Raw genomic sequence first — 24,331 nt, forward strand, 5'->3', positions numbered from 1 at the left:
CTAGTAGTCAGTGTATTGTTAACCACCACTCAATTGCAGTCAAAATAATAAAAACATTAATTTTATTAAATCTTGATCTTTGCATAGATCAAAAAAATGTTCTCTAACATAACACCGTAAGTCAACTATACTTTAATTTAAAAAATTAAAATGGAAAAATTAAAATTATTCACTGTGCTAAAATGAGAAGTGCACATAAAAAAAATTGTAATGGCTGTCTCAAAGAACAAAAAAGCATTTGTGCAACTGAATTGTAAGCTGAAATAGCTAATTTTTTCAGTAACACCATTTTTACTTGAAAGACTGCTAGATAAACTATGGTTATATAGACTCAGGTATGTGGCAAACATTTTCTTAAAAATGAGTGAAGTGGGAGTTCCTGCTGTGGTGCAAGGGATCGGTGGTGTCTTTGGAGTGCTGAGACATGAATTCAAGCACTGGCCCAGTGCAGTGGGTTGAGGCATGGTCGAAACTGCAGCTCGGATCTCACCCCTGACCCAGGAACTCCAAATGCTGAGGGGCAGCCAAAAAGAAAAAAAAAAAAAATCTCTAAAATATACAAACAACTTATACAACTCAACAGCAACAAAGCCAACAGCCCAAATGAAAAATGGGTAAAAGACCTTAATAGACATTTCTCCAAGGAAGATATACAGATGGCCAACAAGCACATGAAACAATGCACAACATCCCTGATTATTAGAGAAATGCAAATCAAAACTACCACAAGATACCACCTCACACCATTCAGAATGGCCATCATTAATAAGTCCACAAATGACAAATGCTGGAGGGGGTGTGGAGAAAAGGGAACCCTCCTGCACTGTTGGTGGGAATGTAAATTGGTACAACCATTATGGAGAACAGTATGGAGGTACCTTAGAAAACTATACGTAGAATTACCATATGACCCAGCAATCCCACTCTTGGGCATATATCTGGACAAAACTTTCCTTGAAAAAGACACATGCACCTGCATGTTCACTGCAGCACTATTCACAATAGCCGGGACATGGAAACAACCCAAATGTCCATTGACAGATGATTGGATTAGGAAGATGTGGTATATATACACAAAGGAATACCACTCAACCAGCAAAAAGAACAAAATAATGCCATTTGCAGCAACATGGATGGAACTAGAGACTCTCATGCTGAGTGAAGTTAAGTCAGAAAGAGAAAGGCAAAAACCATATCATATCACTTATATCTGAAATCTAGTATACGGCACAAATGAACCTTTCCACAGAAAAGAAACTCACGGACTTGGAGAACAGACTTGTGGTTGCCAAGGGGGAGGGGGAGTGGGAGGGAGTGGGATGGATTGGGAGTTTGGGGTTAATAGATGCAGACTATTGCCTTTGGAATGGATTAGCAATGAGATTCTGCTGTGTAGCACTGGGAACTATGATTAGTCACTTATGATGGAGCCTGATAATGTGAGAAAAAAATGTATACATGTATTGCGTAACTGGGTCACCTTGCTGTGCAGCAGAAAATTGACAACACTGTAAACCAGCTATAATAGAAAAAAATGAAGATCATTAAAAAAAAAAAAAAAGAAACTATCATTTGTTGCAGTTTCCATTGTGGCTCAGAGTTTAACAAACTCAACTAGTATCCATGAGGATGAGGGTTCGGTCACTGGCCTCACTCAGTCGGTTAAAGATCAGTGTTGCCATGAGCTGTGGTGCAGGTCAGACATGGCTCGGATCCTGCATTGCTGTGGCTGTACCTGGCACCTGCAGCTCTGATTCAAGCCCTAGCCTGGGAACTTCCATATGCCCCAAGTACAGCCCTGAAAAGTTAAAAAAAGAAAGAAACAAACAAACAATCATTCATTTTGGTGCAGCATCAAAGAAGAACATCCAGGAGTTCCCCACTAGCACTATGGGATCAGTGGTGTCTTGGGAGCGTGGGGACTCAGGTTCAACCCCCAAACCTAGCACAGTGGGTTAAAGATCCGGTGTTGTGCACCTGTGGCTTGGGTGGCAACTGCAGCTTGGATCTGATCCTAGGAACTCCATATGCTGTGGAATGGCCAAGAAAGAAAAAAAAAAAGAACACCCACAATTATTTCAATTCTGAAATACCTCTCCCTTTTCCAACTATATTTCCTTCACGAAATTCAAGCAAAAACTTTATACGGCAGTAGAATGAATCTTTATGGGAGTAGACTGAATCTTTAAGGACGTGAGAGACTCCAGCTGTCTTCTATGCTAAACGTAAAGGGATTTGCAAAAGGGTAAAACAGTGCAGTTTTTATTTCTTTCTTTCTTTTTTTGTCTTTTTAGGGCTGTACCCGCGGCATCAGGAGGTTCCCAGGCTAGGGGTTGAATAGGAGCTACAGCTGCTGGCCTACACCACAGCCAGAGCAATGCCAGATCCAAGCCACGTCTGAGACCTACACCACAGTTCACAGCAATGCCAGATCCGCAACCCACTGAGCAAGGCCAGAGATCAAACCGAGTCCTCAAGGATACTAGTTGGGTTCATCAACCACTAAGCCACGATGGGAACTCCCAATGCCATAACTAAATTTTTTTAGTTATGCCATAACTAATTTTTTTTTTTTGCTTTCATAGAAAATGTTACTTGTGTTTACATATGAGTTTATTAATGTTCTTTTAAAGTGAGTATTTTAAAAATTTCTCAGCTTTAACTTTTAACATGGTAAAAACAAACATAACTCCATAGGCAATTATTTTTGGGGTCCTCAAAAACTTTTAAGAATGTGATGAGGAGTTCCCTGGTGACCCAGAAGTTAAGGATCTGGCACTGTCATGGCTGTGGCGCAGGTTCAATCCCTGGCCCCATGAACTTTTGTATGACAGGCACCAAATGAAAAAAAGAAAAAAGAATGTAATTAGCTCCCAAGACTAAACACTTGAGGAGTGCTACACCATAAACCCTATATGGTTTAAATGCAGCACAATTTACCACTGTATATTGGTATTTTACTTGGTAATGTTCAAATGTGTCATTATTTCACAAATGTGTTATTTCAGCATGTGAGTTGTTGCGATAGGCATTTTATTTAAAGTTATTAAATTACAATCTTTTTTTCCAGTAGCCACATTTTAAATAGTAAAAAGAAACAGGAGTTCCTGTCGTGGCGCAGTGGTTAACGAATCCGAGTAGGAACCATGAGGTTGCTTGCGGGTTCGATCCCTGCCCTTGCTCAGTGGGTTAACGATCTGGCATTGCCATGAGCTGTGGTGTAGGTGGCAGTCGCGGTTCGGATCCAGCGTTCCTGTGGCTCTGGCGCAGGCTGGCAGCTACAGCTCCGATTTGACCCCTAGCCTGGGAACCTCCATATGCTGCGGGAGCAGCCCAAGAAATGCCAAAAAGACAAAAAAAATTAAGAAAAAGAAACAGATGTGGTTCATTTTAATAATGTATTGCATTTAAAATATTAATTTCAACACGTAGTCAACGTAAAAAACAACCAAGAGGTGTTCCCATCGTGGTTCAGCAGAAACGAGTCTGACTGGCATCCATGAGACTGCAAGTTCCATCCCTCGCCTTACCCAGTGATTGCCGGTAGGCCACAGACGCAGCTCGGATTCCTAGTTGCTGTGGCTGTGGTGTAGGCCAGTGGCTGCAGCTCCGATTTGACCCCTAGCCTGGAAACCTCCACATGCCACAAGTGCAGCCCAAAAAAGAAAAACACAAAAACACCGATATATTTTATATTCTTTTTTTTTTTGTACTATATTCAAAATCTGGTTGCATTTTATACATATAAGACATCTCAATCTGAACGAGCCACGTTTTAAGTGCTCAATAGCCACTAGCGGCTAGTGGCCAACATACCTGGTAGTGAAGGTCTATAAGGCCGGGGCGCGGGGGGGGGGGGGGCCCTTTCATTATTTCTATCAGTCATTTGTATCTTATCTTCCATCAGGAAAGAGATTTGTCAAGTGTATTGATCTAGTCAAAGAACTAGCTTTTGGTTTTACTGACTTTATAGCTTTTGGTTGTCAATTTCATTGAATTCTGCTCTTTATTATTTCCTTCCTTCTGCTTTGCTTGGCCTTTATTTCCTCTTCTTTTTCTAGTTTGCTAAAGCAGAAGCTTAGATGACTGATGCGAAACCTTTTTCAACATACATATTTAAAGCTATAAATTCCCCTCTACATACTGATTTAGTTATAGTCTACCAATTCAATGACTTTAATAGTTTTAATGAAAAATTGAAAATATTTAATTAACAGGATGGATGATCCCATTCACAAAATCAATTCATACCAACTGAGTTCTCATCATCTTCTAGGATGTGACTTCGTTGTCTAGGACGACCTGAAGCCAGCATGAGGTCATCATCATCTTCCTCATCATTTCTAGTTTCTTTTGAAAAAGAGTGGGTTTCGACTGCACGGTCATTTGGAAAATCACCAACATTTCCTGTATCATCTCCATCAAAAAGATCACTGTAATCCCTTTCCACTCTGCTAGATACCTTGAACAAAATTAGCAAATTAGAAAGTATTAGTGGACTATTTGGAAAAACCCAATTACTCAAAAGGCAGTATTTTAAAATGATAAAGAATATAAACTCTACCAAGTAAGAAAACGCCCTGGTGAGAATAATTAGCAAACATATTTTTTATATAAGACCTAGTCCTTACTTTAAATGCCTTGTAGTCTAAGGATAAGGTGGGACTGTAAGACAGACATGTAAAAAACACATATATACACAAATATAAAGCAAGATTTTATTCCTCATAAGTTTTCCTCCAGAAAAGTCACCTCTGAGTTCTAACAAAGTCCCTCATTATAAAATATTCTCTCGTTTCCTTTTTACTGCTGTACTTGTGGCAATGGAAGTTCTCAGGCTAGAGGTCAAATTGGAGCTATAGCTGAGAACTACACCTCAGCCATGGCAACACCAGATCTGAGCCACATCTTTGATCTACACCACAGCTTCAGGCAATGCCAGATCCTTAACCCACTGAACAAGGCCAGGGATAGGGATAGAACCCACAATCTCATGGAAACTACATCAGGTCCTTAACCTGCTGAGCCACACTGGGAACTTCTACTTTTGTTTTTTCTGTTTGCGCCCATGGCATATGGAAGTTCTCGGGCCAGGGATTAAAACCGAGGCACAGCAGTGACGTAAGCTGCAGCAGTGACAACGCTGGATCCTTAACCTGCTGCCAGCCCCATGGGAACTACCCTCATTTACTTTTATTTTGAACCAAATAGTGCTTAGGTAAGAGATTGTTTGCTTTAAATGACCTTGGTTAAACCTAATTTTTTGTTTTCAGGGTTTTTTTTTTTTTTTTGGTGCTTATAGAAGTAATCTATACTATATATTATTAGACAGAACCAATAGAAAAACAAAGGTAGCAAAGAAATTCAACATTAATTATTGATTCCCAGGGATATGAACACATCATTGCAGGTACAGAATGTCACTGTAAATAGTTTTTGAGATCACTTTAGAAAGTGAAGAGTAACAAATATACTGTAAAGATCACAATTATTCCTATAGAATGAATGAAAACTGTACGAAATGGACATTTAAATAAATGAGAGAACAGAAAAAATAACTTCTAAATTCACATATTTAAATATATGATTTGAATAATTATACTAGCAACTAAATGCTATAAGAAGATATTTCAGGAGTTCCCATCATGGCTCAGTGGTTAATGAACCCAACTAGTAGTCATGAGGACACAGGTTCGATCCCTGGCCTTGTTCAGTGGGTTAGGGATCTGGCATTGCCATGAGCTGTGGCAAAGGCTACAGATGCAGCTCAGATCCTGTGTTGCTGTGGCTGTGGCGTAAGCCAGTGGCTACAGCTCTGATTTGACCCCTAGCCGAGGAACTTCCATGTGCTGCAGTTGAGGCCCTAAAAAGACGACAACAAAAAGGATATTTAGGGAGTTCCCATTGTGGCTCAGTGGTTAACGAGCCCAACTAGCATCCATGAGGTTTCGGGTTCGATCACTGACCTCGCTCAGTGGGTTAAGGATTCGGCATTGCCATGAGCTGTGGTATAGACTGCAGACGCGGCTCAGATCCCTTGTTGCTGTGGTGTAGGCCGGCGGCTACAGCTCCAATTAGACCCCTAGCCTAGGAACCTCCATGTGCCGTGGGAGTAGCCCTAGAAATGGCAAAAAGAGAAAAAAAAAAAAGGGAGGGGGGTTTACCTTATCCCCATTGGTGAGGGCCATAAAATGTTAGAGGTATTGTAACAGAAATACATACTGTGAGGGGAAAAAAGCAAAAGGAGAGAGTGGGTAATTCTAGATAGGTGCGTTAAGGTTTTAGGTTTAAGGTTTAAGAAAAGGTGACGACCTTTGAACTAAAAATTATTTCTCGATTTAATTTTTTAAATCAATGTTAGACAGGCATATAAATTTGTCAGTGTTACATGGTTTATTTTAAAAATGAAAATAGTCCCCTGAACGGCCTCCAACTTACTTCTCTGTTATTTTAACTGTTTGATACTTTCCTCCACACTTGTAAATAACATTCTAGCACAATTTTTAGACATTTTTCCAAAGATGACGTAGAGATGGCCAACAAGCACATTAAAAGATGCTCAAGACAAATGGATGGCCACACAAAAAGAGGCTCAACATGGCTAATCATCAGGGAAATGCAAATGAAAACTACAATGAGATACCACCTCACACCTGACAAAACGGCTTTCCTCAAAAAGACTACAAATAAGAGTTCCCTGGTAGCTAAGTGAGTTAAGGATCTGGTACTGTTGCTGCTCAAGTAGCTCAGGTTATTGCTGTGGCAAGAGTTCTATCCCTGGCCTGAAAACTTCCACATGCTGTAAGTGTGGCAAAATAAATAAATAAATAAATAAATAAATAAAGGCCATAAACAACAAATGTTGGCAAGGATATGAAGAAAAGGAAACCATGGAGTCTACTGTGGCTCAGCAGTAATGAACCCAAAGAGTATCCATAAGGACACAGGTTTGATTCCTGGCCCCACTGAGTGGGTTGAGGATCCAGCATTGCTGTGAGTGGTGTCGTAGGCTGGCAGCTGTATCTCTTAATTTGATCCCTAGCCTGGGAACTTCCATATGCCTTAGGTGTGGCCCCATAAGGAAAAAAAAAAAGGAACCCTTCCATAATGTTGGTAGGAATGCAAACTGGTGCAGCCACTGTGGAAAACAGTATGGAGGTATCTCAAAAAACTAAAAACAGAACCACCATAATACCTACCACTTCTGCTCCTGGGTATATACCTGAAAAAACTAAAAGCACTAAATGGAAAAGATTCATGCACCCCAATGTTATTAACATTATTTACAGCTGCTAAGCTATATAAGCAACCTAAGTGAATGGATAAAGAAGATGTGATATATATATATATATAAAACAGAATACTAACTTAGCCATAAAAAAATGAAAATTTGCCATTTGCAACATGGATAGGACTTGGAGGGTATTATGCTAAGTGAAATAAGTCAGACAGAGAAAGACAGTGTATGATATCACTTATGTGCAGAATCTGAAAAATATAACAGTGAGTATAACAAAAAAGAAACAAACTCACAGATGCAGAGAACTGATGGTTACCAGTGGGAAAGGGAAGGGAGGAGAGGCAATCCATGAGCAGAAGATTAAAGGATACAAAGTATTATCAATAAAATAAGCTATAAGGACACTGCATAACACAGAGAATATAACTAACATTTTATAATAATTATAAATGGAGTATATCCTTTAAAAATTGTGAATCACTACATTGTACACCTGTAAGTTACATAATATTGTACACTGATCTATTTCAATAAAAATACAAATTAAAAAAAAAAAAAAAGAATATCCTCTCTGCTCTGGTCTTTTTTGTTAGATTCCCCCAAACATCACTCTACCAATCTCCTGCCTGAAAAGCCTAAGACTGGCTGACAATGCTCTGGGAGCCAAGTATAAAAATTAAGCTGGGAATTTCACTGTTTACAGGCAGAAATCGAACCCCCACCATGGCAGTGACCCAAGCCACAACAGTGACAATGCCAGATCCTTAACCCCCTGGGCCACCAGGGATCAGGTATTTGAGCAAAGATAAATGGGTATATTAAGTCTATGATCTTTAACCCGAAGTCCAAACTAAGACTTGAAATATGAATGAGTATATTTGCCAGGCAAGTAGAATAATGAGCAAAAGCAAGGAATTATAAAACAAGGTGGCCTGCTTAAAGCAGTTCAGTAAGACTGGGCAGCTAAGCCTAAGGGGTATATAGTTAACTTTAAGAGTGAAGGCTAATTCAGAACAGAAATGTCTATAAGCTAAACTAAGTTACAGGTATTAATGCTAATTTTTATCCCTATAAAACATTTATTTAACTAAAAAAACCCCAGAACACCAGGATACTAGTATTTCACAAAGGTATTGCTTAGAAAGCCATGGACTATTAATAGGCATTATATGGAGGGAAATAAGTTTCTCAGTAAAATATATCTGGGAAACATTAGGATACACACGTTTAAACTGTTTTATGATAAAACATTACTGAACATCTAATAACATAAATAACACTTTTCAAAAAAAGTAATGTAGCTTGTAGCATTTCCCAAATCCCCACCACAGAAAGACTGAAGAAACTGCTCTACCCTATTACTTTTTACCTTACTGCCTGACATCTTTCCATTAGGATCACAAACATTCTCCAGTAGTCCAAGATTTCCTTCTGCATCCGTATAAGCTATTTGACCACAAGTAGGATGCCATGACAGGCCACAAATTGCATAACCTTTCTCATGTTTAACCCTAAAAATTAAAAAGTGAGTTCTTAAAACACTGTCAAGAAAAATATAAACTATACATTTCTTATTTATTTAATTCTGTATTTACTTATTTATTTATTCTTTTTTTTTTTTTTGTCATCTTTTGTCCTTTTGGAGCCACACCCATGGCATATGGAGGTTCCCAGGCTAGGGGTTGAATCGGAGCTGTAGACGCCGGCCTACGCCAGAGCCCAGCAACTCGGGATCTGAGCCTTGTCTGCAACCTGCACCAGAGCTCACGGCAACATCAGATCCTTAACCTACTGAGCAAGGCCAGGGATCAAACCCGCAGCCTCATGGTTCCTAGTTGGATTCGTCTCTACTGCACCACGAAGGGAACTCCTACTTACTCATTTTTAAACTATACATTTCTTTAGGTATATTTTTGGAAAAATTTAAGGGATTTTTGATAAACATTTATTTGCATTCTGACAATCTAGTAACTAGAAATTTGAAATTTTTCATAATAAAACAAAAATCTAATAGAAATAAGCAAAAAAGAGAAAAGATATACTGAATCATACCTTTCCATGCAATCTTTGGTTTCCACATTCCAAACTATAATTAAACCATTAATACTCCCTGCAGCTAAATACTGTCCACAAGGAGACCAGGTTACTATATTAAGGGTCTAGTAAAGAAAAATAATTAATCAGTAACAATTTGATATATTTGAAACTAAACATTCATTTTATTACCAAATTCAAATTTTTATAACCCTTATTACACATACAATTTATAATTAAATATAGTACACAAATGACAAGACAAAAATTGCCCCATTTTTAATTTTCTTTTTCAGTAATACTTAACAATCAGAGTAGTAGCAGCTATTACTTTACCATGAGAAAATTACACAAGCAAAATTTCAAAAGCAGAATCTAAAATATGTTATTATCCTGGAAGGAGACAGAACACAAGGTATCCTTTTTGCAGTCATCATCAAGATAAAAAGAAGTGGAGTTCCTGTTGAGGTTCAGCAGTAAAGAACCCGACTAGTATCCATGAGGATGCCAATTCAGTCCCTGGCCTTCCTCAGTGGGTTAAAGATCCAACATTGCCATGAGCTGTGGTGTAGGTTGCAGATGTGGTTCAGATCCTGAGTTGTTGTGGCTATGGTGTAGGCCGGCAGCCGTAGCTCTAATTTGACCCCTAGCCTGGGAACTTCTATATGTTATGGGTGCAGCCCTAAAAAAAGGCAAAATAAAATAAAGAGAACTAGGAAGTGAAGTGAACCATAACAGCCTTAACTGCAAAATGGGTGTGTATAACTGAAGGAGTGGGGGAGGGAGGGAGAGAGGGAGGAGGAGAGAGAGAGAGAATACAGACCTACAATCTTTCTTGCTCTAAAATCCCAGTGACTATGATCACAAGTCTCAATGAAACTCACTTAACAATAAAGCCTAATTACTGATAATGTTGGAATTATCTGTTCTAACACTATGCTAGGGTTAAATCTGACTTTGTTCCCTTTTTTTTCTTTTTACATTTGCACCTGTGGCATAAGGAATTTCCCAGGCTAGGGGTTCAATTGGAGCCACAGTTGCAGGCCCATGACACAGCCACAGCAGTGCCTCGGCTTGTAGCAATGCCAGATCCTTTACTCACTGAGCGAGGCTAGGGATCTAATCCACATCCTCATGGATGTTAAGTTGGGTTCTTAACTCACTGAGCCACAGCAGGAACTCACAAATTTGCCCCTTTTTTGTGTGCTTTTTAGGGCCACACTTGCGGCATGTGGAAGTTCCCAGCTAGGGGCTGAACTGGAGCCACAGCTGCAGGCCTATGCCATGGCCACAGCAACGCCAGATCCGAACTGCATCTGCGACCTACACCACAGCTCACAGCTGCCAGATCCTTAACCCACTGAGCAAGGCCAGGGATCAAACTGGCATTCTCATGGATACTAATCGGGTTCTTAACCCACTGAGCCACAACAATAACTCCCCAAATTTGACTTCTTATAAATTAATTTTCTTATCAAATTTCACAAAGGAAAATGGTCAGATAGGACATAGCAAAAACTCACCTACTGGCTGAATGAAGAAAGGGTGAGAGTCGGAAAGTGGACACATGCACAACAGTCTAGGGTTGTTCTCATTTCCAACAATATTCCAACTGTAACTGTATTTCAGCAAAGCATGCATTAAATATTCCCAGTAGCCTACCACAAGTGTACTAACAAAACCTACCTGAGAGATGAAATTATCTGAAAGATCAAACTGATTGCTCCAAGTTTCTCTTCTATATAGCTTAACAGATTTTTCCACAGGAACTGCCAATAACTATTAGGAAAGATAAATAATTTAAACAAAAGTTTACATTCAATTAAATTTAAAGAGAAAAAAATCAGAACATTCATCCAAATAAGCCTACAAAACATAAAAGCAAATCTGTATTTTAACTGGCAACAAAACTCAGAAAATTACTTAAAATTTTGATAAGCAAAGAATGGGTGATGGTCATGTTGCTTGCAGTGACTAGTATTTTTACTACTAACTGAGAAATATAAGCTCTTTAGATCTAAAAATTCATCTTATATCGGGGAGTTCCCATCACGGCTCAGCGGTTGGTGAACCTGACTAGCATCCTTGAGGATGCAGGTTCAATCCCTGGCCTCACTCAGTGGGTTAAGGATCCGGCGTTGCTGTGAGCTGTGATGTAGGTTGCAGATGCAGCTCGGATCCCTCGTTGCTGTGGCTCTGGTGTGAGCCGACGGCTACAGTTCCGATTGTACCCCTAGCCTGGGAACTTCCATGCACCATGGGTGCGGCCCTGAAAGACAAAAAGAAAAAAATTCATCTTATTTGCTAGAAAGAAATAGAGCCTGAATACTCTGAATATGTTAAGAAAAGGAAGCCTATCTTCTTATACATTCTTCCAAAGAAATAGATTAGTAAAAAAGAAAATATGGTATATTCTTTCCACACTTATCAAAAAAAGAGAAAAAAACCTTGCCATTTATGACTAGTAAAACTTTGTTTCATTTAAAAATTTTTAAATTAACTACATTAATTAATGTTTCATAAGCAAAGAGAAAAATACATACTGGAGTTCCCGTTGTGACTCAGTGGTTAACGAATCTGACTAGGAACCATGAGGTTGCGGGTTCGATCCCTGGCCTTGATCAGTGGGTAAAGGATCCAGTGTTGCCACAAGCTGCGGTATGGGTCGCAGACGCTGCTCAGATCCTTTGTTGCTGTGGCTCCGGCAGAGGCCGGAGGCTATAGCTCCAATTCAACCCCTAGCCTGGGAACCTCCATACTGGATTTCCCAACTATGACTTTAATATAGAATGTATTTTTAAAAGTTTACATGACACAACAATGCATACACTGAGAAGTTACCCTACAATCCCTAAACTCTACTTCCCAAAAGCAAAAAACAAAGTATAGAGTACACAAGAATGCATATGTACATATATACAAGTATATATACACAATAAACAGTAGCATTCTATCTACTGTCTAAACCTACTGCTCTACAGCTTGATTTTTTTTTTTTTGTCTTTTTTGTCTTTTCTGGGGCTGCACCCATGGGATATGGAGGTTCCCCAGCTAGGGGTCTAAACAGAGCTATAGCCCCTGGCCTACAACAGAGCCACAGCAATGCGGGATCCGAGACGCGTCTGTGACCTGCACCACAGCTCATGGCAACGTCAGATCCTTAACCCACTGAGCAAGGCCGGGGATCGAACCCGCAACCTCACAGTTCCTAGTTGGATTTGTTAACCACTGAGCCACGATGAGAACTCCCGCTTGAAGTTTTAATGTATCTAAAAATTATTACGGAGTTCCCGTCGTGGCGCAGTGGTTAACAAATCCGACTAGGAACCATGAGATTGTGGGTTCGATCCCTGCCCTTGCTCAGTGGGGTAACGATCCGGCGTTGCCGTGAGCTGTGGTGTAGGTTGCAGACGCGGCTCAGATCCTGCGTTGCTGTGGCTCTGGCGTAGGCTGGCGGCCATAGCTCCGATTAGACCCCTAGCCTGGGAACCTCCATATGCCGAGGGAGCGGCCCAAGAAATAGCAAAAAGACAAAAAAAAAAAATTATTCCACATGAAAACATACAGATATACTTCATTCTAACGGTTGCATAGTATTCGACTTTCAGGAAAAAATTCCAGAATATATTTAACCAGATCCCTATTAATGAATACTTAGAATATTCCTAATCTTTTGCTACTACAAACAATGATACATTTTTATCATACATACTCTGTAGTGTCTATGTATAAATATGCTTATACACAGGGAACCATATTCAATATTGAGATAAAAAATAACGGAAAACTGGAGTTCCTGTCTTGGCGCAGTGGAAATGAACCTGACTAGGAACTATGAGGTTGCACGTTGGATCCCCAGCCTCACTCAGTGGGTTAAGGATCCAGCATTGCCTTGAGCTATGCTGCAGGTCACAGACATGGCTCGGATCCCGGGTCGCTGTGGCTCTGGCGAAGGCCGGTGACTATAGCTCTGATTAGACCCCTAGCTTGGAAACCTCCACGTGCCATGAGTGTGGCCCTAAAAAGCAATAAATAAATAAATAGATAAATAAATATAATGGAAAATATAAGAACTATATATACATATAGATATACACACGCATAACTGAATCACTTTGCTGTACAGCAGGAATTAACAATCATTGTAAATCAGGCATACGTCAACAAAAATAAACAAAATAAGCTTATAGAATACATGCCTAGGCCTAGTACTGTTGGTCATTCAAACAGAAAATGCCATATCCTTTTCCACACAGTATATAATGAAACTTGATGTTTGACCATCTGACAAATGAAAAAATACACTATCGTGTTTCAATTCGTTTTTTAGTACAAAAGGCTACATGTGCTTTCACATGTTAAAAGCCATCTGTGTATCTTTTTTTGTACACTGTCTGCTCATGTCCTTGTTCTTCTATTGGGATCTTATTGATTTATAAGAACTCTTAAATATTAAGAAAATTAGCTCTCTTGTCATATTGTTTCAGACTTTCCCCCAACTTATCATTTGTCCTTTGATCTGTAATATTTATCTTTTACTTTAAATATTGTCAAATTTTTGCATATACAGAAAAGTTGAAAAACTAATACAGCAAATACCTATACAGAGATTCATTTCACTGGTATGAAGCCTCCAAGATAGTTCTCAGTAATTCTTACCTCCTGGTATCCATGCCCTTGGCCAGTACATGTACTAAATCTCCTTTTCTCCACCTTTACAAGACACTAAATTTCTATATAAATTGTATCTATTTCTGATTAATAGATATGTCTATTCATGAGTTAACAGCAAATTTTTAATCCCCATAGGATCATAATATGTTCTGTCTGATTGAATTAGACGTCATCACTCCTCTTTTTCAAGACTTTAAATGTTCCATATGGCTTTAGAATCAGTTCTATTTGGTTCCCCCAAACATCTTACTGATATTTTATATTTGAATGATCTCAAAACTATAGATAATTTAGGGAAGAACTGACATCTTCACATTAAAAAATTGTTTCTAAGAATGTGATATATTTTTCTGTATCTTTTTCTAAATGTTGCCATTTGCAACATGGATGAACTTGGAGGGATAGGCTTAGTGAAGTCAGACAGAGAAAGACAAATACTGTATGCTATCACTTGCATGTGAAATCTAGAAAATAAAATAAATCAAATGAAATGAATAAATATAACAAAACAGAAACAGACTCTTGGATATTAAAAAAACAAAATAGTGGTTAGCAGTGAGAAGAGGAGAGAAGGGAGGGCAAAAAGGGGTTGCGCATTAAGAGGTACAAACTATTTTGCATAAAAAATAAACTAGAAGGACATATTGTATAGCACAGAGAATATAGCCAATATTTTATAATAATTTTAAAGGGAATATAATCCATAAAAATTTTGAATCACTATGTTGTACACCTGAAACTAGTATAATATTGTAAATCAACTATACCTCAATAAATAAAGAAATAACTTTAAAAAAGAATGGGACATATTTTTATTATTTCCGTCTTTTACTCTTCTTGGTAGCAAAGTTTTCTTTATATAGTTTTGTCACTTTTCTTTTTTTTTTTTGTCTTTTTAGCTATTTCTTGGGCCGCTCCCACGGCATATGGAGGTTCCCAGGCTAGGGGTCTAATTGGAGCTGCAGCTGCCAGCCTACGCCAGAGCCACAGCAACGCAGGATCCGAGCCGCGTCTGCAACCTACACCACAGCTGACTACAACGCCAGATCCTTAACCCACTGAGCAAGGGCAGGGATTGAACCTGCAACCTCATGGTTCTTAGTCGGATTTGTTAACCACTGCGCCACGACGGGAACTCCAACATTTTTTGATAAATTTATTCCTAGCTATTTTGTGTTTTTTTTTTTGATTTCACAGTTAGTGCATTATTTTCTCCCACCATATTTATTTTTTGGCCACACCCATGGCCCTATATATATATATATATATATATATATATATATATATATTTTTTTTTTTTTTTTTGGCCGAGCCCACAACATGCAGAAGTTCCCAGGCCAGCAGGGACTGAACCCAAGCCACAACAGTGACAACACTGGATCCTTAACCCTCTGAGCCACCAAGGAACTCTATCCCACCATATTTTATAAATGGCTATCGTTTGGGAATATAGCACTGTTACTTGTTTTGTATACTAATTATTTCTCAACTATGTTACTGAATTTTCTTAGTATTATTTTTCCCCGAGCTGATTTTCTTGGGATTTCCTAGTACACAAGTATTTCATTTGCAAATACTGAGCATTCTCCTTCCTCTTTTTAAACCTTTCATATCTTTCTATTGTCCAGCTCTATCAGCTAGTACCTCCAAAATGTTAAATGCTAGTAGTAAGAGTTGACATAACAAAACTATTGCCAAAGTTGTTCCACTAAACACGAATGTAGGAGTTCCCGTCATGGCTCAGTGGTAACAAATGCAACTAGTACCCATGAGGACATAGGTTTGATCCCTGGCCTTGCTCAGTGGGTTAAGGATCTGGCATTGCCATGAGCTGTGGTGTAGGTCTCAGATACGGCTAAGATCTATCATTGCTCTGGTTGTGGTGTAGGCTAGCAGCTGTAGCTTGGATTCGACCCCTAGCCTGGGAACTTCCATATGTTGCAGCAGGTGCAGCCTAAAGAGCAAAAAAAAAAACCAACAAACAAACCACCAAAGAATGTAAAATCAACTCATTCACACAAAAAAATACTCTTCAAAAAAAAGAACCTTTAAAAAGGTGAAATATTTCTTAAACCATTTCAATTTTAAACAGTTGGCTTGGAGCTCTAAATTTATAATCTAAATGAAAAACTTATACTTTTGGAGTTCCCGTCGTGGCACAGTGGTTAACGAATCCGACTAAGAACCATGAGGTTTCGGGTTTGGTCCCTGCCCTTGCTCAGTGGGTTAACGATCCGGCGTTGCCGTGAGCTGTGGTGTAGGTTGCAGACGCGGCTCAGATCCTGCGTTGCTGTGGCTCTGGTGTAGGCTGGTGGCTACAGCTCCGATTTGACCCCTAGCCTGGGAACCTCCATATGCCGTGGGAGCGGCCCAAGAAATAGCTAAAAAGACAAAAAAAAAAAAAAGAAAAACTTATACTTTTAAAAACTATTCTTACTAAAAATACTATAATAAAAACAAATAAAAAACCATTCTTACATTCAAAAATAACAAGGACTAGAACATATGATCAAAACAAAGTTTGAAAAATAAGAGTCACTCACCTTCCCACTTTTTGGCTGCCAAGCAAGTCTGCAGATTGATTTTGCATTTATCACATCGTTGCATTTTTGTAAAAGTGGCCAACTAATAGCACATATCTGATTAAAAAAAAATTATTTCCCTTTATGAAAATTCTCTCGAGAAGATATACATCACTGAATACATTTAATAAATGATTTCTTCAAGCTGATATATAGCTCAGAAAAATTCATATTAATTTAACTGTAATATTTGATTTATGTAAGTTACTTTTAAGTCTTTCAGAGTTACTAAATAATTAACTCAGGAGTATTTCCTATGTAGAAGAAGCAAACAACATACTCACCAAATAAACACACAGAAACAAAAAAACCCCAATACATTAAATTCATAAAGTTACTACAAAAATAAACTTGAGAGATCCACAATAAAATGTTAAGGTGTCAAAGTCAATCCTTTTAAATAGTTTAAATAAACATGAGGGGAGGATCTGTGGCTATTAGCTGAGGCACATCTGTAGGGGATGTTTTCCTCATCAGCCACATCATCCCTAGAAATGCCAAGCCTTCTCCAGTTGGCTCAGGAAAAATTAATTGTTCCTCTGACAACTGAGAAAGCACTTTCTTCATACTTCATTGAAAACTATCATCAGGCTGTGTTAGAGTAAGTTTTGTGACTCTCCAAATCAAGTGTGGCCTGTGCCTTTCTTTCATATCCCCACCATCTAGGGACCACCAACACATGGTTTACTTTGTAAATATACAATGATCGAATCTCCCTCAATGACTTAACAAAACCTACAAATGAAACAACCATTTATAACTTCCTTTGTGATTAGGGACAAAATCAATTAGTCTTCAATGATATTTGCTTTTGCATAGATTATCATGGAATGTGATCACAAAAAAAGTATTTAATGTTACTCAAAAGAAATTACAAGGAAAAATAATTATTACTTTGGTCCAATAATACATTATGTAACCCAACATATGACGGAAATAGGCAAAAAGTTCTAAATAGAAACTGATTAGTTTACCTGATCTGAAATTTGCCACACTTTGACAGATCCATCACAACTAGATGACGCCTGCAGGAAGAAAAGAATAAATTTCTCTATAGTTACAGACATAAAAACTATATGGAAACTGGTTCAATGACTAAATGAAAGAGACCTTTATCAACTGTGAAATTTTCTGCTAATTCTTACAGTTTTTTTTTTTCTGTCTTTTTGCTATTTCTTGGGCCGCTCCCGCGGCATATGGAGGTTCCCAGGCTAGGGGTCGAATCGGAGCTACAGCCACCGGCCTAAGCCAGAGCCACAGCAACTCGGGATCCGAGCCGCGTCTGCAACCTACACCACAGCTCACGGCAACGCCAGATCGTTAACCCACTGAGCAAGGGCAGGGACCGAACCCGCAACCTCATGGTTCCTAGTCGGATTCGTTAACCACTGCACCACGACAGGAACTCCCTCTTACAGTTTTAAACACATTCTCAAAACACACACACAAAAAAAAACAGGGAGAAAAATGATTACCAGAAAGATGTCCTTAGGGTCAAAGGAAAGACTTAAAACAGGGGCATCATGTCCTCGAAATGTTTTCTGTTGGCTGCAATCCATCACATCCACAACTTTGACTAGAAAATCACTAAGAAGAGAAATGTACATCAATAAACACCAATACAAAAGCTTCTGAAAAGCTATGACTGAAATATTTCAAAATAGTGAGTAAATGAGTAATTTCTTTTTCTTAAGTTTTTAAAAATTACGGTTGATTTACATTGTTGTGCCAATTTCTGCTGTACAGAAAGTGACCCAATCGTACACAAGTGTATGATTATATATATACACATATATGTATATATATACATGTATACACACACACCCATATATATATACCCACACACATTCCCTTTCTTATATTACTTCCATCATGGTCTAACCAAAGAGAATAAATATAGTTCTCTGTGCTACACAGTAGGACCTCATTGCTTAACCATTCCAAATGTAACAGTTTGCATCTACTAACCCCAAACTCCCAGTCCATCCCATTCCCTCCCCTCTCCCCTTTGGCAACCACAAGTCTGTTCTCCATATATGAGTCTGTTTCTGTTTTGTAGATAGGTTCTTTCATGCCACATTTTAGATTCCACATGTAAGTGACATTATTTGTCTTTCTCTTTCTGACTTCACATAGAATGTTTTGCCTATGTTCTCTCCTAGGACTTTTACGGTGTCACATCTTATGTTTAAGTCTAAGCCATTTTGAGTTTACTTTCTGCATGATGTGAGGGGTGTGTTCTAGTTTCACTGACTTACATTCAGCTGTGCAGTTTTCCCAGCACCACTTGTTGAAGGGACTGTCTTTTTCCCATTTTATATTCTTGCCTCCTTTGTAGAAGACTAATTAACAATAGGTGTCTGGGTTTATTTCTTGGTTCTCTATGCTGTCCCATTGGTCTGTATGTCTGTTTTTGTACCAGTACCATACTGTCTTGATTACTGTAGTTTTGTAATGTTGTCTGAAATCTGGGAGAGTTATGCCTCCTGCTTTGTTTTTTTTCAGGATTGCTTTTGCAATTCTGGATCTTTTGATTCCATATACATTTTTGGATTATTTTTGTTCTAGTTCTGTGAAAATGTCACAGGTAATTTGAGAGGGATGGCCTTAAATCTGTACCCTGCTTTGGGTAGTATGGCCATTTGAACAATATTCAGTCTTCCAATTCAGGATAATATGGTTTTTGACTTTTCTTTTGTCAATGTGGTGTATGCCACTGATTGATTCACATATGTTGAACCATCCTTGTGAACTTGGGATGAATCCCCCTTGGTCGTGGTGTACGATCTTTTTTATGCATAGTTGGATTCGGTTGACTAAAATTTTGTTGAGAATTTTTGTGTCTATATTCATCAACGATATTGGCATATAACTTTGTTTTTTGTAGTATCTTTGTCTGGTTTTAGTATTAGCGTGATGGCTTCATAGAATGCCTCTGGGATTGTTCTTTCTTCAACCTTTTGGAAAAGTTTAAGAATAGTGCATCTAAGTTCTTTGTGTGTTTGGTAGAATTTCCCTTTGAAACCATCTGATTCTGGACTACGTCTTCTTTTTTTTTTTTTTTTTGGTCTTTTGTTGTTGTTGTTGCTATTTCTTGGGCCGCTCCTGCGGCATATGGAGGTTCCCAGGCCAGGGGTCGAATCGGAGCTGTAGCCACTGGCCTACGCCAGAGCCACAGCAACGCCGGATCCGAGCCACGTCTGCAACCTACACCACAGCTGACTACAACGCCGGATTATTAACCCACTGAGCAAGGGCAGGGACCGAACCCGCAACCTCATGGTTCCTAGTCGGATTCGTTAACCACTGCGCCACGACGGGAACTCCCTGGACTACGTCTTCTTGATTCTGTTTTGGTGGTCCATATGTCTCTAGAAAGTTGTCCGTTTCTTCTAGGTTGTCAAATTTGTTGGCATATAACTGTTCATAGTATTCTCTTAAGTTTTTTTGTATTTCTGAAGTATCTACTGAGATTTCTCCTTCTTCATTTCTTTTTTTTTTTCTTTCTTTTTTTTAATGACCCACCTGCAGCATATGGAAGTCCCTAGGCTAGGGGTCGAATTGGTGCTACAGCTGCTGGCCTATGCCACAGGCACAAAAACACCAGATCCAAGCCACATCTGTGACCTTCTACACCTCAGCTGATGGTAATGCCAGATCCTTAATGCCACTGGGAAGGGCTAGGGATTGAAATCACATCCTCATGGATACCAGTCGGGTTTGTTACCACTGAGTCACAATAGGAACTCCCTCCTTTTTCATTTCTTATTTTATTTGGGTTCTCTCTTCTTCTTGGTGAGTCTGCCCAGAGGTTTGTCAATTCTTTTTACCCTTTCAAAGAACAAGCTCTTGGTTCCATTGATTTTTTTCTACTGTTTTTATAATCTCTATTTTATTGATTTCCTCTATGATCTTTCTGATTCCCTTCCTTCTGCTGACTTAATGTTTGATTTGTTCTTCTTCTAATTCTTTTGGGTAGTAGGTCATGTTGTTGATTTGAGATTTTTTGGCTTTTTGAGGAAGGCTTGTATTACTATGAACTGCCCTCTACGAACTGCTCTGGTGGCATCCCACAGATTTTGAATAGTTGTGTCTTCATTATCATTTGTCTCAAGGCATTTTGTAATTTCCTTTTGGATTTTCTCAGTGACACACTGTTTTTTTGTGTGTGTGGGGGGGGGTTGTTTGTTTTTGCTTTTGCTTTTTATTAGGGCCACACCTGCAGCATATGGAGGTTCCCAGGCTAGGGGTTCAATCAGAGCCATAGCTGCCAGTCTACACCACACCAGATCCAAGTTATGGTTGTGACCACCACCACAACAAGGCTGGATCATTAACCCACTGAGCAAGGCCAGGGATTAAATCCGAGTCCTCATGGATACCAGGCAGGTTTGTTACAGCTGAGCCATGACAGGAACTCTGATTCAGTGGTTTTTTAGTAGCATGTTGTTTTGTCTCTAGGTAATCGTTTTTTTTCTCTTTCTTTTCCTGTGGTTCATTTCTAGTTTCATGCCATTGTGGTCTAAATAATTTCTATACTCTTTAATTTGTTGAACTTAGTTTTCTGCTCCAGTATGTGATCAATCCTAGAGAATGCTCCATGTGCACTTGAAAAGAATGTATATTCTGTGTTTGTTGGGATGTAATGTCGTGAAAATATCAATTAAGTCTTAACTATTCTACCGTATCATTTAGGATTTCCATTGCCTTGTTGATTTTCTGTCTAGAGGATCTGTCCATTGATGTTAGGGTGAATTTAAAGTCTCCTACTGTATTCCCATTGATTTCTCTCTTTTTTTTTTTTTTTTGGTCTTTTGTCTTTTTTAGCAGCATGTGGAGGTTCCGAGGCTAGGGATCAAATTGGAGCTGTAGCTGCCAGCCTACACCACAGCCACAGCAATGCAGGATCTGAGCCATATCTGTGACCTACACCACAGCTCGTGGCAATGCTGGATCTTTAACCCACTGAGCGGGGCCAGGGATTGAACCCACAACCTCATAGATACTAGTCAGGTTCGTTAACCACTGAGCCACGATGGGAACTCCCCATCAATTTCTCCTTTTATGTCTGTGAGGGTTTGTTGTACATATTTGGGTGCTCCCATATTAGGGACATATATATTGATAAGTGCAGTGTCTTCTTGAATTGATCCTTTTATCATTAAAATCCTTTTTCTTTATGACCTTTGTTTTAAAATCTATTTTGCCTGATATGAGTATTGCAACCCCCACTTTTCTGTCATTTCCATTCACATGAAATATCTTTTTCCATCCCTTCACTTTCACCTTATGTATCCTTTGCCCTAAGGTGGGTCTCTTGTAGGCAGCATATTGTACATCAATCCAGAGCTGAGGCTGCCAGCCTATGCAACAGCCACAGCAATGCTAGATCTCAGGCGTGTCTGCAACCTACACAACATAGTAATGCCAGATCCTTAACCCACTAAACGAGGCCAGGGATCAAACTTGCATCCTCATGGATACTAGTCAGGTTCATTACTGCTGAACCATGACGGGAACTCCTTTGCAAATCTTACTATATGCAGATGGGTTTTTGGATGTTTGTAGGAAGTGAGCACCACATCCTAATCCTCTGCCATCTCGGTTACATCTCTAAATGCCGTAATTTCTTTATAGTAATGTGTGAAAGTTGGCACCCAAACTTAATAAGTTACGTTTTAGTTTTGCTCTATAAGGATGCTAAAGATATAACTCAAGATTTCCCGTATGTTAAAATACAAATATTTTTAGGAAACAGTTTTCATTACATTGCTAGTCTGATTACAGTCAAAACCATTTTTAAAAACACTATGCCTTTTAATGCAGCTCAGCAACTCACCAATTACATTTTCGTTTCTTGTGACAAATAAGTATCAATGCAAACAACTCTGACTGTATAGTCTAGACTCCACTTAAAATAATTTTCAAAATTTTGTATCCAACTATCATCTTTCCTCAGTCTTTTCCAGCATTTACTGAACAGGCTATTGGTAAAGAAATACATCTCAATTCACAAAGAATCACAAGTTGTCATCAAAAATCTTTACCAGAAAAAAGACTTGGATATAATAATTAAATAACAACAATAAAAAGCAGGAAGAGAGTTCTGAAAATGTTACCCTGGATTCAACGAATCAGACCATTTTGTCTTAATATTATTTCCTTTTCTGATATCAAAGAGCCTTACCTAGACCCAGCAGCAATTTTTGTACCGTCCTCATTAAAGATCACATGGTTTGCATTTGTAGTAAAGCGAGTTAATATACCATCTGGAACTCCTTCAGGAAATGTGTGCACCTGAATAGTATTGTTAGATACTGCAGTGACCAGTTTCCCATTCTAAAAGAAAAATAAAAGCAAGAAATATTGGAAAAACTAAGTAATTAATTGGGACTCTATAGCTAAAAATATGTTTAAAAGAACTTACAAATGTAGTTTGTGTCAAGAAAAAAAATACCACTTAATGGACAGTTTTTCTGAAGTGGCTATTAGCAAGAAAAATTTATTTGCTGCCTTTGGGAAATTTAATTCCCCTGTTATCAGCCAAACTTTTAGCCTCTGATTTTTCTTGTATTTCTGGCAAGAAAAATATTTAAACGATGTTTTCACGGATTCCCAAATGTCATAAAAAAGGAGACTCAGAACTGCTTTTCAGAAAATACACAGCTCTTCTCAACAAGGGACGAGTACAACAGCTGCACTATTAGTGCTGCCGTAAGTTTCTACAAAACCACTACTAAATGTCTTCTTGGCATAGGACAAAATCTAAATGCAGAATCCATGGTTCCCTCCACCCTGTTTTTTCTCAGCAGTGCCCGTGGCATGCAGTAATCCCTGCGCCAGGGATCCAGCCCACACCGCAGCAGTGATAATGTGAGATCCCCAATCTGCTAGGCCATCAGGGAACTCCTCTTGGCTCCTTTTTTAAAAACACTAAATAAAAAGAAAGTTTTAGGATCTGAAAATGACCTGCAGATACCACTGTTGTGCAGAGCTTTTAGCTAAGAATCATAAAAAATCAAGGATCCGCCCTAGCCCCTTTATTACTTATCTAGGAGAAATTAAGTCCTGACAGATTAAATCAGTCTACCAACCCTATGTACAATTTGATAAGTCATATGGTCAATTTATTAATTTAGATTCAATGATAAATGCTAAACTACTCAAATTTATTACTGAATATACTTTATCTTACGGCAAGAGGTCTCAGCCATATTTGCACACATAGGAACCCTCAGCCTATTGATAGTATCTGCTCCCATTATAATGGAAAAAGAACTTGGTGATACAATGGCATGTTACTATACAGCAAAATTTGGGGAGATGTATTTATCTGTTCCAATAACAATATAAATGACTCAAATTTGAACTGTTGTACATGCTTATCTTCAAGTTCAACACTGGAAAAGTATGGTTTATGCCCACACTGCAACTATTGTATATAATTAAACAATCTACAATAAACTAAATTCATAATATTGAAGGCAACAATAATTTTAGTGTGAAAACAAGAAGAGAATCAACAAAAAACTATAACCAACTCAAGACAATACTGATGATGTTAGAGGAGTTCCCATTGTGGCACAGTGGAAATGAATCTGACCTAAAACCATGAGGTTGAGGGTTCAATCCTTGGCCTCACTCAGTGGGTTAAGGATCTGGGGCTGCCATGAGCTGTGCTATAGGTCGCAGACATGGCTCAGATCTGATGTTGCTGTGGCTGAGGTGTAGGCCAGCAGCTGTAGCTCCGATTGGACCCCTAGCCTGGGAACCTCCATATGCCATGGGTGTGGCCTTAAAA

At 38.8% G+C, this 24,331-nt stretch overlaps 1 protein-coding gene across 1 annotated transcript in view; it reads right to left on the reverse strand.

Annotated features, from left to right (window-relative positions):
• The window catches only part of WDHD1 (WD repeat and HMG-box DNA binding protein 1), a 79,735-nt gene that overhangs the window by 38,892 nt on the left and 16,512 nt on the right, over positions 1-24,331 (reverse strand). Inside the window, exons 4-11 of the mRNA XM_047767390.1 lie at positions 22,718-22,869; positions 18,006-18,117; positions 17,505-17,555; positions 16,492-16,587; positions 10,961-11,053; positions 9,293-9,399; positions 8,610-8,751; positions 4,252-4,462 (exon numbers count right to left, since the gene is read on the reverse strand). Of these exons, the coding sequence (XP_047623346.1) occupies positions 4,252-4,462; positions 8,610-8,751; positions 9,293-9,399; positions 10,961-11,053; positions 16,492-16,587; positions 17,505-17,555; positions 18,006-18,117; positions 22,718-22,869 (964 nt within the window). The remainder of the gene's footprint in view (positions 1-4,251; positions 4,463-8,609; positions 8,752-9,292; positions 9,400-10,960; positions 11,054-16,491; positions 16,588-17,504; positions 17,556-18,005; positions 18,118-22,717; positions 22,870-24,331) is intronic.

Source organism: Phacochoerus africanus, chromosome 2 (assembly GCF_016906955.1).
Source record: "Phacochoerus africanus isolate WHEZ1 chromosome 2, ROS_Pafr_v1, whole genome shotgun sequence".
NCBI classification, from domain to species: domain Eukaryota; kingdom Metazoa; phylum Chordata; class Mammalia; order Artiodactyla; family Suidae; genus Phacochoerus; species Phacochoerus africanus.